This window comes from Hylobates moloch, unplaced genomic scaffold (genome assembly GCF_009828535.3).
Source record: "Hylobates moloch isolate HMO894 unplaced genomic scaffold, HMol_V3 SCAFFOLD_6, whole genome shotgun sequence".
NCBI classification, from domain to species: Eukaryota; Metazoa; Chordata; class Mammalia; order Primates; family Hylobatidae; genus Hylobates; species Hylobates moloch.
Window position 1 is genome coordinate 85,486,928 of NW_026652281.1, and position 18,668 is coordinate 85,505,595.

An 18,668-nucleotide genomic window follows, 5' to 3' on the forward strand; every position below is an offset into this window, starting at 1 on the left:
TTGCTCTAAAGTACCCTTCACACCTCAGGGCTGTCCCACAGGCAATTCCTTCTGCCCTTGTGGAACTTATGAGACATCACTCAAATGCACATGTAAACAGCACGATGTCAATGTGATCACTGCAAAGAGGAAACCTCCACACTTGCCCCATCCAAAGTACCCTCCACACCTCAGAGCTGTCCCACCGGGAATTCCCTCTGCCCAGAATGCGCCTTCCCGGAACTGGCTAACGCCAGCTCTGATGGCCCCAGCCAGGCCCCTAGGGAGTGAATGATCTTTCGGGTCATCCCAGCACCCAGCCTTCAAGTCTCTAGCTGAGTCCTCAGATACCATGAAGTAGAGACAGGCCAGACTCAGTGTCCTTTTTACATTTCCGACCCACAGTAACGTGGAAGATAATTAATAACTACTGTTGAAGCCACTGCTCTTGGGCGTAATTTGTTACACAGCAGTAGATGTGAGGGCTGACTCCCCACTCCTGCCTCTCTCTGTGAGATGCTCACAGCACCCTACTGGTTTCCTCTTTGCACTGACCACATTGTGAACATGCCTGTTGGCATGCATATTTGAGTGACGTCTTATTAGCTCCACGAGGGCAGGAACCTTGGCTGCTGTGCCTACTGTTTTGTCCCTAGTGGTGAGCACAGCATGGTGCCTGGCTCTGTGTTCAAAACATGAACCTTGAATGAATGAATGAAGCTGGTAAGAGGCAGGAGCCTCTCTCAGTGACCTGGAGGTGGAATTTGAATCCTTCCTAGAACCTCCTGTCTCCTCCTTCTGGGAACCAGCAGATGACAGTGAGTGAGGTGGTATAGGGGGCTGGAGGGGGAGAGAGTAGTAGGTGGCAGCCAAGGGTAGATTCCCACGGACACCAGCGCAGGGAGGATTTCAGACTCTGATCCACTGGCAGCGCTTCCTCCTCTTTGTCTCCTTTGGCCTCTTCTCATTGTTTTGGACACACCACCTGCTTCCTGTGGCACACCTGGAGAATGGGCAGTGCTGTCCCTCGGCACTCTCCCACAGGCTGTGCTCTCACATCTTTCATGTCCACTCCCACAGGGCCCACATGTTTCTCCTCCAAGGAGACTCCCAGGTTACCCTGAGGCTCAGGCACCTGCTGGTTCCTGTTACTGCCCCAGGGCCCCTCATCAGCACTAGGGAAACAGGCAGCGTGACGTCTTTAGGTCACTTGAAATGAATATAAGTTGACTAAGACTCAAAACAACAAAATACACAAACAACCCCCACCCCAAACTCCTTCCCTCTACCCATACCATAGCAACCATCATCTGACAAGTAACAGACACCTTAGGTGACCCAAGAGGCACCTTTGCCGCCATCTCTCCTTGGAGGCGGTACCCTCCCAGGAGGCTCCCACCCAATCCCCTTGTCTTCTTGTCTCTGAGGCTTTTTCTAAGGTCGGGGGAGGGGGCGTCTTCCCCTCTATCCAGCATAACTTGGTTGGGTGCTGTGGCATGGACCTTGCTTGGGTAAGGGAGTGCCCTGTGCCCTCCTGCCATCTCTAGTTCCAGGTTTCCTTTATTCTAATTTTCTAGCTTGATGAAAACGTTGGCATGTTTATAGGACCACGAACAAAATGCAGTAAAATTTACCTTTTGCATTCCCTGAAACAGTCAGCCTGTTTCCTGAAACAAGCTTCCTTGACCTTTGGACATTCCAGGAGTCACATTTCCCACCCCACGCTGCCCCCACCCACTGGCTAGCTGATCCTTCCAGTGTGCTGGGCTAAGGCTATGCTTACGTTGACATCACTGAAACCCTACATGCCAAGCTGTGCGAAGAGGAAGGCAAAGTGTTCTAGGAAGCAAGGGAGAACAGGTGGTCCCTGGCGGCTCGGTCTGCAGGTGAAAAAATGCAGGTGGGGGGTGTTTTTGAGGGCTGTATAGGGACTGATCTGGGAATCAGCCAAGGGAGCATAAAACCTGGCACCACCTCCCATAATCTGGGTGCCCAGCACCCTCCATTTAACTCTGGCATGGTGGAAGCCCCTTGCACTTCCTTCCACAAGTGCCACTTGGGTCACAAGCCACCGTTCTGTTCATTCACCTGACAGTGTGCCCTTCTCCTAGTCCCTGTACCTCTGACACACACAGATGATGGTGAGTTGACTCCACCTGGTGGCTCCTTGGCCCAGGTTATCAGTGATGACTCAAGGCTGAGCTCCCTATTTCCTGGGAGGTGCTTCTTAGAAAGGGATAGGCCCTGCCACTTCCCAGGTAGCTTTCAGCAGCCCCTACCACCTCTCCCACCTGCCTTCGACAGAGTTGCTTGCCAGCCTTCTCAGCTGGGGCTTCCTGGCAACTGTACCTTGCCAGGGCTTGCAGCCCAGCAGCATGGCAGGGGCTGATGGCCACAGGCGTGTCATGGGAAGCACCAGAGGGCCACAGGATCCCTAGCCTGGGCCTGTCTCCAGGTAACCTCAGAATGCGGGCATGGAAGAGGATCAACCCCTTGTTGGGCAGCAGAGGAGACTGAGGGAAAGAGAAGAAACCTTTCTGATGTGCTCCTCCTCACTGGACCTTTCTTGTCCGGCTTCCCTTCCACGGCCCACACCAGGAGGTGGCAATTGGCTGGCTGTGCACAAGGATGGAAATGGATTAGACCAGGGTGTGCACTGACCCAGGAACCATGCATCCAAATGCTGGTAAGCCACCTAGGAAGGATGCCCACGGGGTGGCATCAACTAAGCCAACCAGATTGGCATCAGACTAAAGAATATATGGGGACTGGGGGCTAGAAGCGAGAGGAGACAAGAGGGACCAGAGAGCCTGGAGCCAAGGCTGTTGCTGCCCCCAAACCACCTTAGGCACTGTGGACTCCCAAGTCCTGATGGGACCCCAAACCACCTCAGGCACTGTGGACTCCCAAGTCCTGATGGGCCCCCTGATGGGCCTCAACCAGGCTCTCCCTGCATCATGTCACCCTCATCAGGGCTCCTATGTTGGCTGCCCCCTGTCCAAATATATTTACCCACATTTGGTGTTTTCATTTTTTTTTCTGTAAGCTTTATAGTTTTACATTTAGACATGATCCACTTTTTTTGTTTGTTTGAGACACAGCCTTGCTCCGTCACCTAGGCTGGAGTGGATCTTTGCTCACTGCAACCTCCACCTCCTGGGTTCAGGTGATTCTTGTGCCTCAGCCTCCTGAATAGCTGGGATTACAGAAAGCTGGGTAGCTGTACCACCATGCCCAGCTAGTTTTTGCATTTTTAGTAGAGATGGGGTTTTGCCATGTTGTCCAGGCTGGTCTTAAACTGCTGGCCTCATGTAATCTGCCATCTTGGCCTCCCAAAGTGCTGTGATTACAGGCATGAGCCACTGCTCCTGGCCATAATCCATTTCTATTTAATTTTTGTATATGATACGAACATGGGTAGAGGTTCATTTTTGGTTTATGGATTATATTAGTTTTCTGTGCTGCATAAAGACCACAAACTTAGCAGCTTAAAGCAATACACATTTATTTTATCACAGCTTCTGTGGGGCCAGGAGTCTCTGCACAGTTTGGCTGCATCCTCTTCTTAGAATCTCCCCAGGCTGCAATCAGGGTGTCCCTGGGCTGTGTTCTCATCTGGAGGCTTGACTGGAGAGAATCTGTTCTAAGCTCATTCAGATTGTTGGTGGAATTCATTTCCTTGCAGCTGGAGTACTGAGGGCTCCAGCTCCCTGCTGGTCACTCACAGCTCCTAGAGGTCTTCTACAAGTCCCTGTCACATGGACTTCCCAAACATAACTGCTTACTTAATCAAGCCAGCAAGGAGAGTCTGGAGCAGTCAGCTAGCAAGATGGAATCTTATATAATGTAACATAATCATGAAAATGACCTCCTGTAGCTTGTCATGCTCTATTGATTAGAAGCAAATCACAGGTCCCACCCATACTCAAGGGGAGGGGTTCCACTAAGGTGTGAACACCAAAAGGCAAAGGACCCTGGGAGCCATCTAAAAGTGAGTCTGCCCACCATGTGGACACATTATTTGTTAAAAAGAATATCCATTCTCCATTGAATTGTCATCACAGTGGGGTTTCTTTGTTTGTTTTTGTTTTTTGAGACAGAGTCTCGCTCTGTGTCACGCAGGCTGGAGTGCAGTGGCACGATCTCACGTCACTGCAACTCCCACCTCCCAGGCTCAAGCAATTCTCATGCCTCAGCCTCCTGAGTAGCTGGGATTACAGGTGTGAGCCACCATGCCCAGCTAATTATTTTGTATTTTTTAGTAGAGACAGAGTTTCACCATATTGGCCGGGCTGGTCTGCAACTCTGGCCTGAAGTGATCCGCCCACCTCGGCCTCCCAAAGTGCTAGGATTACAGGCGTGAGCTACTGTGCCCAGCCCACGGTGTTTTAAAAGAACCAGTCAATCATATTTGAGTGAGCTTATTTCTGGACACTGCCATCTATTCCATTGATCTTTTGTCCACCCTTTTGCCAATAACATTATGTCCTGGGCGGGGTGCAGTGGCTCTTGCGTATAATCCCAGCACTTTGGGAGGCCAAAGCTAGAGGATTGCTTGAGGCCAGGAGCTCAAGACCAGCCTGGGCAACATAATGAGACTCCACCTCTACAAAAACAAACAAGCCCGTAACATACTGTAGCTTTATAATAAATCTAGAAATCAGGTAGTGTGAGTTCTCCAACTTGGTTGTTCTTTTTCAAAATTATTTTTGGATATTTTAGGTCCTTTGCCCTTCCATATACACTTTACAATCAGTTTGCAAATTTTCATCCAAAGAAGCCTGCTGGAATTTTTATTGGGATTGCTTTGAATCTATAGAAGTAATCAAAAAATTTGAGCCAAGATTTAAAAATTGATGTGAGTTGACATGTTAACAACTTCAGATTTCTCAGTTTTCTGGAAAATGGGAAGAGGGGGCACCACCAGGCCTGCAATCCTACAGGGCAACAACCAACTCCCCTCCTCCCTCGATGGCCACATGCTCAGTGCACCTGCGCTGGCCTGGCCCTCTTAGACACTGGAGTTGGTGGCTCCTGTGTTAGATTCTCTTGGCTCTGACTTTGACTTTTGGGGGGCAGGATGCTCTCCCTCCCACTCTTGGCCTGGCTAATGTCTTCTCATCCTTCGGAACTCAGGGCTCCAGGAGACCTTCCCATACCCAAGTGAGGTGAGGACTCCAGGCTTGTGATCTTGGAGCTCCCTGTGCTTATCCTCAGTCCTTGCCCCAGGAGTGAGGTGTTTGTTGGGGTGATCAGTAACTCAATGTCTGTCTCCCAGCGAGCTCCCTCAGGCCAGGAACCATGTCTTTCGGTCACTGCTGTATCTCCAGTGCCCACCATGTCTGGCTCATAGTACATGCTCAATAAATGTTCACAGGATGAATGAGCCCTTCTCCCAGGCTGTGGCTGATATCCTAGAAGAGCTCCTTCTGTCCTCCTAGCTCCCCACCTCACTCCCTTGGTCCTCTTGTTTGATGATGTTCCTGTGAAAAATGACTAAGTAGGACTCTCACGTTCCTGGCCTGGAAACTGCTAACTTCTACCAAGATAGATAAGCTCTTCAGAGCCTAGGGCAGGCCCTGGCTGGACACGCAGGACACAGCCCCGTGTGTTGCTCTGAGGGCTCTAGCTTCTTTTCTGGTCGCAATCATTTTAAGAAATTAAAGCATTATTTACATACATTAAAATGCACAGACCCTAATTGTTCAATGTTTTGACAGTTGTATACACTCATATAACCACCATGCAAAACAAGATATAGGACATTTCCACCATCCCGGAAAGTCCCTTCACGTGCTTCCCCTCCCCACCACTCTCTGGCTGCTGTTCCCATGTAGTTTTGCCTGTTCTTGAAATTTATATAAATGGAGTCATCCAGTGTGTACTCTTTGTGCCTGGCTTCTTAAACACAACATCATGCCTGGGAGATTCATCCACCTTGCTGCATCTGCCTGTGCAGTCTGCATATACTCTATGTACTAGTCTGCATATCTGTTGCATAGTATTCCATTGTATGGGTGTTCCACAGTTACGTGATGCATTCACTTACCTGTTGCACACTTGGGTTGTTTCCAGCTTTGGCTATCAGGAACAAGAAGGCTGCTATTCACATTCTTGTGCAAGTCTTGTGTGTGTGTGTGGACATATGGTTCATGCTCTTAGGTAAATACCTAGGAATGGCACTCCTGGGTCATAGGGTGGATAGGTATGCCATTTTGTTTTCGAAGGCAGCCTTGGCTTGTTCTTCCTGCTGTTGACCTCCTCTGCTCTGGATGGGAAGAGGAGATTCCAAGAATCAGGGCAGGTTGGAGCTGTAAGAGCCTTCAGAGGTCAGCCCCCAGCTCTCATCCTGATACGGGGATCTAGGCTTATGAGGGCATGGCTCATCCATGATGCGCAGAGCCAGACAGGGCCAGAATGGCAACTGGGCCTAGACTCTGGCCCAGCAGAGATGGAGAGGGTGTCTGGATAGCAGTGATGGCAGTGGTGCCAGGCCTGGCTTCTACAGATGTCGGTGCTCCTGATACATTTGCTTCTGGCGTCAGCCAGGTTGGGAGGGTGTCTGTTCTTGCAAGTAAAAGTTTCTTGATGGAAACATGTAGAAGTGCAAGGTGCGGACCCTGCTCACTGCCCTGTACCCCAACCTAGTGGGAGTAATGGGAGATGCCAACCAGCTGAGTGATTGAAGCCACAGCTGCACAAGGGCAGAAGCCATGCTGAGTTGCTCACAGCCATGTGCTTCCTGTGCCTGACTGAACACAGAAGCTGCCCAAAAAATGACAGCTGCATGGAGGGACAGTACAAGCTGCCAGAGGCTGATGTACTCAGGTGGGGCTCCATGGGAGACTTCCTGGAAGAGGGGGCCTGGAGCTGATGCTGAAGCACCGCCTGTCCCAAATCTCACAGCGCTCTCCTAGTCCTCCATGGGTTCACAGCCGCCCCATCCAGCAGCCGGGTGGGGACTCTCACGTATGTTCACGCACTTGGACCCTGACACCCAGAGAAGGGAAGGGGCAAGCCCAAGGGAGTCCACAGCAGAGCTGGAATCAGAACTGGGCTGTGCTTGACTGAGAGGAGATGGCTGTGGGTGACACGGGGAGGGACATCCACCCTCGCTGCCCTACAACGATCCTCCAGAGAGCAGCGGTGCCTGGGCCTGGAAGTGTGAGTTTCCACTCTGAACAGATGGTCGCAATTACCAAGTGCAGGATGGGCAGGCGAGGAGCACACTCCCATAGAGGGAGGGGAGCAGAGTGCTGCAGAGACATCCTGAGCACAGGCCAGCTGGACGACGATTCCTCCAGCACTCCAACTTCAAACATGAAACTGCCTTCTTTTTTCTGCTTCTCTCCACCACCTGGGCATATGATTCTGACAATTTCATACAATTTTTAAAGAAAAGAAAAAAGCTCTCTTTTTCTTGGAAAGCTGTGCCCAGTTGGTTTTTTATAGATTTGCTCTCTGGAGATTCCCCTTGGCAGGAGGTCAAAGCCTTAGGGGAGGTGGGGTCCCCCCAGCTCTCGGGCTTGGCAATTCTGAACATGACAAAGGCTGTGGGCGATGATTTCTCCTCAGCCATGGAAATCAGGTGTTCCAATGCACAGGAGCCCTGGCCCTGCCTTTCCACACTCTCTCTCCACTCCAGGCCCTCACCCCCCACCCCCCACCACCGTCTCTGTCTCTCTTTCTCTCCCTGCTCTTTAAAAAGGGTCCTTGGCTGACCCAGTTGCTCATGCCTGTAATCCCAGTGCTTTAGGAGGTTGAAGCAGGAGGATCGCTTGAGGCCAGTGTTAGAGACCAGTGTAGGTAGCTCGATCCCTTCTCTAAAGATACATAAGTAACTAAAAATAACAAAATACAATGAAAAGGGTCCTGTTCTGTCCTGTACAGGAGGAAGATGAGTGAAGCTGTTTTTTTTCCTTTGAGGTGGAGTCTCACTCTGTTGCTCAGGCTGGAGCACAATGGTGTGATCTTGGCTCACTTCAACCTCCGCCTCCCAGGTTCAAGTAATTCTCCTGCCTCAGCCTCCCGAGTAGCTGGGATTACAGGCACATGCCACCATGCCCAGCTATTTTTTTTTTGTATTTTTAGTAGAGATGGGGTTTCACCATATTGGTCAGGCTGGTCTCAAACTCCTGACCTCAGGTGATCCGCCCGCCTTGGCCTCCCAAAGTGCTGGGATTACAGGCATGAGCCACCATGCCTGGCCAACTTTTTTTTTTTTTTTTTTTTCCAAATTTAACTTTTAAGTTTAGGGGTACCTGTACAGGTTTGTTATATAAGGGAACTTGTGTCATGGGGGTTTGTTGTGCATTCTTTTTCCTAATCTTCTCCTTCCTCCCATCCTCCACCCTCCAATAGACTCCAGTGTCTGTTGTTCCCCTCTTTGTGTCCATGAGTTCTCATCATTTATTAATAGCTCCCACCTATAAGTGAGAACATGCGGTATTTGGTATTCTATTCCTGTGTTAGTTTGCTAAGGATAATGGCCTCCAGCTACATCTATGTTTCTACAAAATACATGATCTCATTCTTTTTTGTGGCTGCACAGTATTCCAGAGTGAAGCCTTTTAAAAATTCATACAAAGTTGAGGTTGTGGCTGGGTGCGGTGGCTCACAGGCGGGTGGGTCACCTGAGGTCAGGAGTTCAAGACCAGCCTGGCCAACATGGCGAAACCCTGTCTCTACTAAAAAGTACAAAAATTAGCCGGGCGTGGTGGCAGGCACCTGTAATCCCAGCTACTTGAGAGGCTGACGCGGGAGAATTGCTTGAACCCAGGAGGCAGAGGTTGCAGTGAGCTGAGATTGTGCCACTGCACTCCAGCCCGGATGACATAGCAAAACTTTGCCTAAAAAAAAATAAATAAATAAAAATAAAAATAAGTTGACTAAAGGGAAAAGAATTACCCCAACCCTGGTTATGTAGGACTTGCTGGATGTAAATGGACAATGGTATTCGCTTGCAAACCAGGGTGACCAAGTGTACAGGTAGGGGACACTGAGACTCCAGGCAGTTAAGGGATCCTCTTGAGTGGAAGTTACATACATTAAGTCATGGTTAGGAATGACTGTGCTCCATTAAAAAAAAACAAAAAAACAAAAAACAAAAACCAACTTGATTTTTTTTTCCCCAAAGAGGATCCAGATGCATTTTCCTGCTCCCAGAGAAGGCTGTGAACTGTGCAGTCTTAGGCAGCTGGGCTAACCTTCCCCTGGGTCCTGGCCCTTCAAGGAGGGTGCACATGGAGGCCAGAGGTGCAGACAGACTGTGGGTTCTGCAGAGGAGCTGGCTCATCTCAGCGGTCTTGGGAAGACTAAGCCCCATTATCTGGTACCAGGACCTTTGGGCCATCTCATGCTACTGACAGGCTGAGCCCTCCAGAACAGACATTGGGAGCAGCTGAACAGTGAGTCCTCCATGCATTGAAGGCCCCCATCTCGACCTTGCCACCCCTTAATACGCCCCAGGAATAGAGCTAGGTTAACTGGAAACTCAGGTTGCCCTCTTGTTACAAGAGTCAGTGAGGGCTGGAGCCAGAGTTGTCTCCAAGGTCAGAAACACAGGCTTGGGAAGGGTTTTCCAGAGGAGAGTGTGCACCTAGCTGGCCTTCCATGCTGGGGAGAGGAGGCAGAATACATTCCTTAGGATATAGCCAGACCCTCTTCCCTGACTTCTCCAGCTCCAAGATACTTACAAGTTCCCCTAAAGCTCCCCCATGGAATCTTCCTTTCCATTTTCTGTTTCCCTGTGCGAGCGCTCTCCTATTCGCAGCACCCCTCCCCAGCCCAGTTAGCTCCCTTCCACCCCATCTGTACTTCCAGGCTCTGATTTCCCTGCCCTGTGAGGCTGTCAGCCTCCACAGTGGCCCATCCCAGCAGACATTTAGTATGCAGAAGCTATAAACAGAGGATGGTAGACATCAAGGCATGAATGAATGGCCATCTTCCTGGTGGTCCCTGTGATACTGGGATTCCAAGCCCCAAAGGGGTGGTTTGGGCTGGGGATAGTAATTCTGATAAACTGGAGTGCTCGAAAGTCTGGGATGGACGCCACCTCCGCAGAGGCCAAATGGTGGACAAGGGCCTCTTCCATCTATGCCTCGTGCCTTCTTAGAGCCAGAGTTCTCGGAGGGAGGGACCAGGTGACTGGCAGTCCCGCTCTACCGTCCCCACCTCTACGGGTGTGATATGCTCTGGGTGGTCCTCAAAGCCAGAGTTCCTGGGCTGGGGAGGTGGGGGTTTATTAAAGCTGGGAGTGTCAGACAACTGGAAAAGGCTCACAGGGAAAAGAAACTCTTATCTTCAGGGGAGGCAGTGGAAAGAACAAATGTGGGAATAAGACCTGGACTCAGTCCTGCCTCACCAAACAGCTGATGGCCATGGGCAACCCAAGCCAGCCGGGCCTCTGTCCACACTGCAACTGTGAAACGAGGGCTCTCCCCTGGGTGGCCTCCTCCTTCCCTTCTCAGCTGTGTGGCTGGCCCCGCTGGGCTCTCAGGTCCCTGGTGCCTGTGGGATGGTGACCAGGGTTTGCAGCGAGTGCGCAGTGGGGAGGATGAAGGTGCTGCTTTGTGGAAAGAAGCTTGCAAGCTCAATGGGTACTAGCTGCTCTCCTCCCTCTTGTGCAGAAATTGTCCCCACATGTAATTAAGCCAGCTTCTGTCAGGAGGTGAGGACACACAGTGGGGCCAGGTAGGGAGAAACACCTGATGCCAAGGCCAGCCCCACTGGTACTCCAGGAACCAGGAGGGAGCCAGAGGGGTCCTGGCCTCCCCTGGTCTGTGCCCCACTCTGTGCCCCACTCTGCGTCCTGCCTCTGTAGGGCCTTGGATTTGAAAACCACCAAAGGTCAGATGAGGCCCTGAGGGACCCTCGCTAGAGCCACATGTATTCTAGGGAACACTCATTGGCCTGGGTGCAAAGGTGCCTTCCTCACTGTGGGACTCAGGATGGGAAGGACTCTCCCAGGAGCCAGGCCCATTTCTTAGGATTCAGTCCTGGTTGCAACCATTGCAACTACTCTTTAGCAGGGAGGTGTTTCTCAACCATGAGGGCACGCCGGGTCACTTGGGATTACCAGAAAACATGGAGGTGAGATTCTGATCTCCAGGGTCTGGGGTGTGGCCTGGGCAGCGCCGTCCCCGGGGATCCCGATGCACAGCCAGGGTCACAGACCACCAGGTCTGAGGGCAGCAGCACTAGCCCATGACAGATGAGGGCCCGAGGCCTTGAGAGGCTGCGTGACTTTCTCAAGGTCACAGAGAGTAAGTGCAGGAGCAGGTGATGCCCTCACTCCACGGGCTGGCTGGGCATGAGGTCTTCAGAAAAAGGGCCATTCTGGTTGTTCTCTCCCTTCCCTGGCACTGTCCCCTGCATGAAGTGGCTGCTCAAGATCAGGGATGGAGGAACCCTGGAGGGGCTGGGAAGGTGCAGCATCCGGAGGGGATGAGGGGTTTGGGCCCCACCCCTCACCAGCTGGGCCACACAGCGGGAAGAAGTAAGGGTTCCCAGCCCTTCTCAGAGTGGAGGTGTGACATGCCAGGGATCCTGAGGGGCTGGCAAGGGGAGAGGGTCCTGCTGGCATTGAGAGACACCCTGGTTTGGGGGAAGTCCCCTGAACAAGTCCATGTGCGCAGCTGCTGGGGGCAGGCTGCGGGAGGCCCTCTCCTTCCTGCTGCCTGTTTTGGTGGCTGAAACTTTAGACTGATCCAGGAGCCAGACAGGCGGGCAGACAAGCGCATTCTTTTTCGGGGAGGCTGCCGCCTCCTCTTCTCGCTAGAAGCAGGGAGGAATGGAGGACAGGGCCTGCCTGGGCTTGACCCCAGTCTGAGTTTCAGGCTGTGGGGCCAAGCAGGGCTCCCTGGGGACTCGGGGCTGGGGAAGGAAAGCCCCAAAGGCTGGAGTCTGCGGTTTGGAGTCCTGTGACTCTGGGAGCTGAAGCGACCAGGCAGGAGGGGGTGAAAGCAGGCTGGTTCAAGAAGCCCTAAGCCTCTGGGCTTTTGGCTCCAGCACTGGCTGTGGGTACTTCTGCTCTGTTTCTGGGCAAATCCCTGCCTGCCCAGCCCATTTCCCCAGTGAATGCCCCTAGCCCTGGCATCCTCGGTGTGGAGGGGATTGGAACCTGAGCCGGGAAAAAGGCCACGTTCAGTTTCCAATCAACATCAACTCATCTGTGTTTCCCGAAATGAAGCGCAAGGCGGCTCTGATACATACATGGACTCACTCCTGACACAGCTTCTGCAGAACTGGTCAACTTTAAAAAAATATGCTCTTGGCATCCTTCCATAGGAACAGGGCTGGATACAGGCCCACCAAGCAGGAAGTGGGGAGGCAGCTTCCTTCCGCGGTCTCCCTGTGCCCTGAAGACTGACAGCCTTGACCCAGGTCTGTCATGGGCCCTCAATTCTTTTCCTTGAAGGGTGGAGGGATCTTAGGCGCCATACCAGCTGCTGAGTCACCTCTGGTGCAGCTTTGCCTTTCAGGGAGGTGGGATGGCCCATTGGAATTCAAATCCTAAATCCTGGACATCTTAGCTTGAAGAAATGGAAGTTCCTGAGCATCTCTGTACCTCAGTTTCCTCCTCTGCAAAATGGAGATAATAACAGCAGCACTTCAGGAGTGAGGTGAGGATTAAAGGAGACAGAAGCTTGCCGGGCACATGGGGTGGTGAGGTCACGGCACTGGTTGCCGGCCTCAGCTTTCTCAGCACCCTGCGGGCAGGCAGTGGCTGTGCTCACTTCCTCTGGGTGCTCTCTCTGGTGATGGCACCCGAGGGACTCTCCTGAGTGCTTGCCTTGTTCAAGGAACAGTGCCCTCTCTAGACTACAGCTAGACTTCCCATGGCCCTGCTGAGGCACTGAAAGAAATGTAGGCCCTAACCTGAGCACCCTGATCATTGGCCCACAGGGATAAAGGAGTGCGTTCAGAACCTGGAGGATGACGGCTCGGCACTTGGAGATAAGACCTGGCTGGTGGGGGTGTGGGATGACCTGGAAGGGTGGCGAATAGTTAGGTAGGTGTCCGCAGAGCTGCTGATCAGAGCCCCAGTAGCAGCCACCGAGCGGGGCTCTGGGTTGGGCACAGTTCTAAGCACGTTTATTCCTCATGTCACCCTTGAAGTAGAAAGAATTATTATGTCTATTTTACAGATGAGGAAACTTAGTTCCTCATCTGTAAAATAGGCATAATAAAATAATGCTTAGTTACACTTCTGAAGTATACGGAAAGTCAAACTCCAAATGAACAGTGCTGGCATCTGCCCAACTAGGGAACTGGGGAAAAGAACTGCCGTCAGGGGACTGAAGAGGCAGTGGGATGGGCACAGAGCCACGGCAGCAGGGAACAGCTCGAGGGTCAGGCTGAGTTCTCTGCTGAGGGGCCCCAGGCCTGAGTTTCAAGTTACTCAACTCCGAAATGGTCGGCCCCTTCCAGCATTTTCTGACTGGGGTGGATACTCCTGAAGCCCCGTTTGTGCAGGTCTTTGAACCTTTCTAAACAACCTGCAAATCCTTGCTAAAGACAGTAACACGTGTTACTCAAGACTCTCGATTTCAAAGGACGTAAATCCAATTGGAATGACCAGCTTAAGCAAAAAGGGAAGTGTGTTAGAATACTGGGGTGTGGTGATGTCTGAGGAAGGGCTTTCCTGACAACAGGAACCTGAGGCTTATGCTGCCAGGAACCTCTCTCATGTCGCTGCTTCTTTCCTGCCACAGGTCGGCTTCCCTCAGGGTGGAAAATGGCTTCTGATAGACCTGGGCCTGGCATCCCACGATTCCCACCACCACAGAGGAACTCCCCAGGAGTGACTCGGACTGGCGTAGCTTGGGCCGGGTGTCGGCCCTGGCCAGGAAGCCTGAGTGCATCTGGTACGCAGCCTGCGCCAGGTACCCCTCCCCGGACCTGTGTGCCCAGGATGCCATGTGCTGGAGCCTGGCAGGGGAGGCAGAAGGGAGTGGAGTGACCCCAGCCCCACCCCACTGTCTCCCCGCAGGGCGGTGGATCACGGCCTCTTACTGGTCCTGCTGCCAGATGCCGCAGTCAAGAAGGCACTGTCCTCCAGTTCAGTTGAGCAGACATTTATTAAGCACCTATCAAGTGCAAGGCACTGTGCTAGGCGCCGTGGGAAATACAGAGAACACAGGCGGTCCCTGCCCGCGAGGAGCTCACAGTCTAGAAAGGACAGCAAGACAGTACACAATCAGCGGCGACAGCACCAGCCAGAGTGGCAAGTGCCTAAAGCAAGACACAAAGCGCTGTGCAGTCACAGAACATCATGGGGATGCTTCTGGCAGAAGCACTGGAAAGGGGACGAGGAGGACTCAGGCTGGGCCTTCCAGGAGGGAAGCCATTTGGGAGAAGGGCATCTCTAGTGGAGAGAGGTCCATCTGCAGAGCCCACAGGCCATGGGAAACGTGTGGCCACAGGGAGAGTTTGGGGACAGTCAAGTATGGCCAGGAGGTGAACAGCCACGGACACTAAGCTCAGGAGGTGTGAACTTCGTGGTCTGGTCAAACAGCCACTGCAGATCACTTCGCAGGAGGAGGGGTGACTAGAAGTGTTACTGGAAGGTAAATCTGGCTGCACTGCGGCATCTGGAGGGCAGAGGGCAGCGCCGGGAGGGGCTGGCCAGTTAGGGCCCACCACCCCTTGATGTCTGAGAGCGAGAGTAGCAGGCACGGGCCAGCAAAGCACGAGGGCAGAGCAGGGGACCATACGGAGGGTGGGTGTAGAAGGAGGGAGGGGCCCCGTGCAAGCTTCGGGTCTGGGGAGCCTGATGATGCCTTAGGGCTTCCTGGTAGAGTGGAAAGTGCACTCCTGAAGGTCAGGGCCGGTCACTACAGAGAGGGGACAGCGGGGAGAGGGACAGTGTGGCCCTAAGGGTGACTGCAGTTTCTCAACATGTGGTCTGTGGATCATTTGCATGGGAACTGCCTGGGGAATGAGCTCATTTGCAGATTCCCGGGCCTTCCTCCAGAACTACTGGGCAAGCATCTGCCGGGTCATGCCCGGTAACCTGCATTCTTAACACCAGCTGCCCTCTCCACCACCACAAGCCCCAAAGGTGGGGCAAAGTCTGCAAACCACCTGCTGAGGAAGAATAGGGTGTTAAGGACTGGCTTTAGGCAAAAAGAAGAGACAAAAAGAATGAGGGAGGTCTGGGAGTGAGGGAAGTGGTGGGAAGCAGGTAAAGTCCAGTCAAGCCATGTGCACCACCAAGACAGAGCCCCAGTGCGGCCTTGCAGCCAGGCACCGGGCCATCCCCAAGGGCTGCTCTCAGTCCGCTTTCACTTGGTGGGCGAAAGCCACATTTGCAAACTGGGAAGTGGAGAGTGGGAGGTGAGGGGAAGCACTAGCAATGAATGAAGAGTATTCTTCCGGGAATCAGGCTGTTTCAATCTAAAACATCCAAGATAAGTGGAAACACTGGGGAGGAAGGTGATGAACAGATGGAGGTGAGCCAGAGACACCGCCTGGGCAAGTTGGCCAGGAGGCGGGAGGTGTGGGTCAGAGACACTGCAGGAACTGGGTGAGGACAAGGAGGTGCGAGGAACGTGGTTGGGGTGATGGTCCCACAGGCAGCCACACCTGAGGCGTGGGAGACAGGTAGGAGCTGGGGGAGGGTGGGGAGAAGAGTGGTTTCTGTGTGTAGATCTGAGTCCTCCCTCACATCCCAGCCGTGCCACAAGCCTGCATGGGCATGAGGCTGGCTCTCCCTTCACTGGTCTCAAAAGCCACCCAGGCTCTCGCTTCACTGGTCTCAAAAGCCACCCATTGCCTAGCAATGCTGACCGGCCGTCCAGGATGGCCCAGACACCTTCTGTCTCCTGAATGCAGCCTACAGGGGTTCAAACGGACTGCTTGCATTAAGGTCAGACAAGGCTCTTTTACTCCCAGAGACAGCGACCTGGACCTCGGGAAGAATGTAGGCCTGGGAATCACCCAGCCCCTCAGGACAACCTCTCTGAGCAACAGACATCCTGCCTGTTGAATGAGGGTGACATCTCTGCCCTGCTAGCTACTTTACATGGATGCTATGAAGTGGGAGAGCCTGAGCAGTAGACAGGGAAGCGGGAGCGGCCCTGCTGCAGGAGGTAGACAGGCTACAGATACTTACGCAGCAGCCACACTGAGGCTAGTACTGGAGGAGGCTGAGAACCAGTAATGAGTTCTTAATGGTTTGATAATTTGGGTTTTTAAATATTAAATATGAGGAGTTTCGGAAGGAATGATGAATTCCATCTCATGCTGTAACTGATGAAGGGAACCAATGAGCGCTTTGCTCATCCTTCCTTCCCATAGCTGAGAAAGGGAAAGGGGACAGGCCAATCCCTCTGAAGCAATAAGTCAGAACAAAAAGACTTACAGAACTCAAATGTCAAGGGTCAAGTAGCTTCTAGAGCCGGAAGAAGTGGTGACCCCCTCAGCCTAGCCAGAACCAACCAGCATGGGTGGAGACTCAGCCTGGCAGTAAGGGAATCTCCTGGGTTTCCTCTGAAGCAGAGGAGAAATAGTGGGTCAGCCAGGCTGCTGGACTGAACCGTGAGCCAGAAGGCCAGAGTCACTGCAAGGCAGCCCCAGCCCGCACACCTCAGCTGTGCTTTTGAAAACAGGTGCAAAGCTGAGGCATGGGAGCTGTGACTGAAGTCACCCTTCTGGCTGGCCTCGTCTTCTACCTCTGCTTCCACATCTGGATGACTTGGCCATAGACCCAAACAATGGACAACCAGTTCCACATCAGGAGGCATCACGGACGCATCTGAGAGGAAACCTGATTGAAGGACAAGCCTGGCCTCATGGAGGGCTCTGGATTCATCCCTTGAAGAACGTAGCGATCAAACAAAACCAAGAAGCAGGCCTGGAGGGAGCACTCTGGGATGCCACCCAGTCCCCTCACCATTTACAAACCAGCACTGAGTCCTCAGCCTCCGCTCCTCAGGGCCAGGAGACAAGATCCGGACAGTCAGGAAGCCGACTGTGAGCAGCCTGGGGGTGCAGGTGTAAAATACAAAGCCCTTTGAAGGTCCAGACAATAAGAGTAAAGATGTTAAGATTGCCCAGGAAAAGAACTTCACTGACACTGAATTCGGGCAACACCTAGAACAGACAATATTAAGATATCAATTCTGAGAAAGACTCACAGGAAAGGCTGTTTAGGAGGACACTAGAGAGACAAACACAGGGAAAATAAATACAGGGGCTCTGGGATCCCCCCACAGAAGCTACTAATGCTATTTATTGGCGTGGGTCACTTTTGAGAATAGAAAACCATTTTTTGGCAAAGTTGTACAAACTCCACATCGGGGCGTCTCCTGCAGTTGTGGACACAAGATGGCCACAGTGACCGGGCTCTTCATTAAACTTCCTCACGACCCGCTACGGTGTTCAGAAGCTAAGACGTGACTTCCAGAGCCAGGCCAGGCATGTGGAGGCCCCTGCCTGTGAGCGTGTCAAGCCCTGGCTGGGGAGCCTGCTGCCTGCCCGGCCACTCCTCAGCTGTGGCTGTGGCTGTGGGCATGGCCGGACGGCGCGCACACTGGGCCGTCCCCTTTTGTGCAGGGTGGAAGGGGAAGGAGGGTGGGACTCCATGGGCTCCACAATGTCTTCTAGCCCTGGCATTCTGTGAGTCTAACTTCGCCCTGGTCATTCACCATGGCTAGGCACCAAGTGCCATCTAGTGGCACCGCGGGTCCACTTTCACAATGCTCCAACCAAAAGACTGCAGAACAAACCAACTCTTACCCACTTTAACTCCGGGGGTGAGGGCAGAGGAGGCTGGAAGGGTGAGCACACTTCATGGTAGTGACAGGACATATTCATCTCAAGAAAATATACTTTAAGAGGTCTTGCTTTCCTTAAGAAAGCAACTCTTTTTTTATTTATTTATTTATTTATAAAGGCTAACCATAACCATTTGTCAATATTTTCGGCTTTAAGGAAAATAGTTTAAAAAACATAAAAAGGTAAATACACTCAAGAGTAACTGCTATTAAACAGTTCTGAACAGGCAGAAAATGTAGACTTTCCTTTAACAGAAAATGTTAAATCTGTAATAGCAGCATAATTTATATATAGAAAAAAGCTGGTTTTGAAAACCCAGATTTATACACAAAACATTTTTTTCTATACAACTGCGTTTATACTGGGAAATAAGTTTCTTCACATTATGTTCATTCCCATCAGATACAGGTGTGAGCTTGAATTTGATCAGCCAGCCCTGAGCGCAAGCTCAGCGCTCAGCACAATCTTCAATCCAACACCATGGCAGAGAGTGCGTTTAGATCTTTCATGTATGGGTGGGCCACCAAGATCTGGTCTATTTTCAGTCTTTGCTCTGAGTCAGGGAAGATCTTCAGAAGGGCTTCCCTCAGCTCGTTGGTTTCTGCAGAAGATCTCTGAGCTGGCATGGGCAGGTTCTGCTGGAGAGTGGGGAGGGCTGGCAGCAGTGGGAAGTGGGGCTGCTGAGGGAGCCAGTGGCTTGAAGGGGCTCCCTGAATCCGGGTCGGAGGCTGGTGGCTGGTGCTGGCTGCCTGGGTGCCAGGGACTCTGAAGCTGGGGTCAAACATGCCCATGTTTGGCAGGGCATTGAGTAGGGGCTGCATATCTCTGTGAATGGAAGCGAGTCCTGGTGAGTTGGGTTATAAGTAAACAAAAAATCATGGAGCTATTTTAGAAGGTAACTGCGGCAG

The 18,668-nt window shown here is 52.3% G+C and overlaps 1 protein-coding gene across 1 annotated transcript in view; it reads right to left on the reverse strand.

Moving 5' to 3' along the window:
* Positions 1–14,041: 14,041 nt before the first annotated feature.
* N4BP1 (NEDD4 binding protein 1) overlaps positions 14,042–18,668 on the reverse strand; it is a 70,941-nt gene continuing 66,314 nt past the window's right edge. The window contains exon 7 of the mRNA XM_032157294.2: positions 14,042–18,585. Within this exon, the coding sequence (XP_032013185.1) occupies positions 18,228–18,585 (358 nt within the window). The 3' untranslated portion in view covers positions 14,042–18,227. The remainder of the gene's footprint in view (positions 18,586–18,668) is intronic.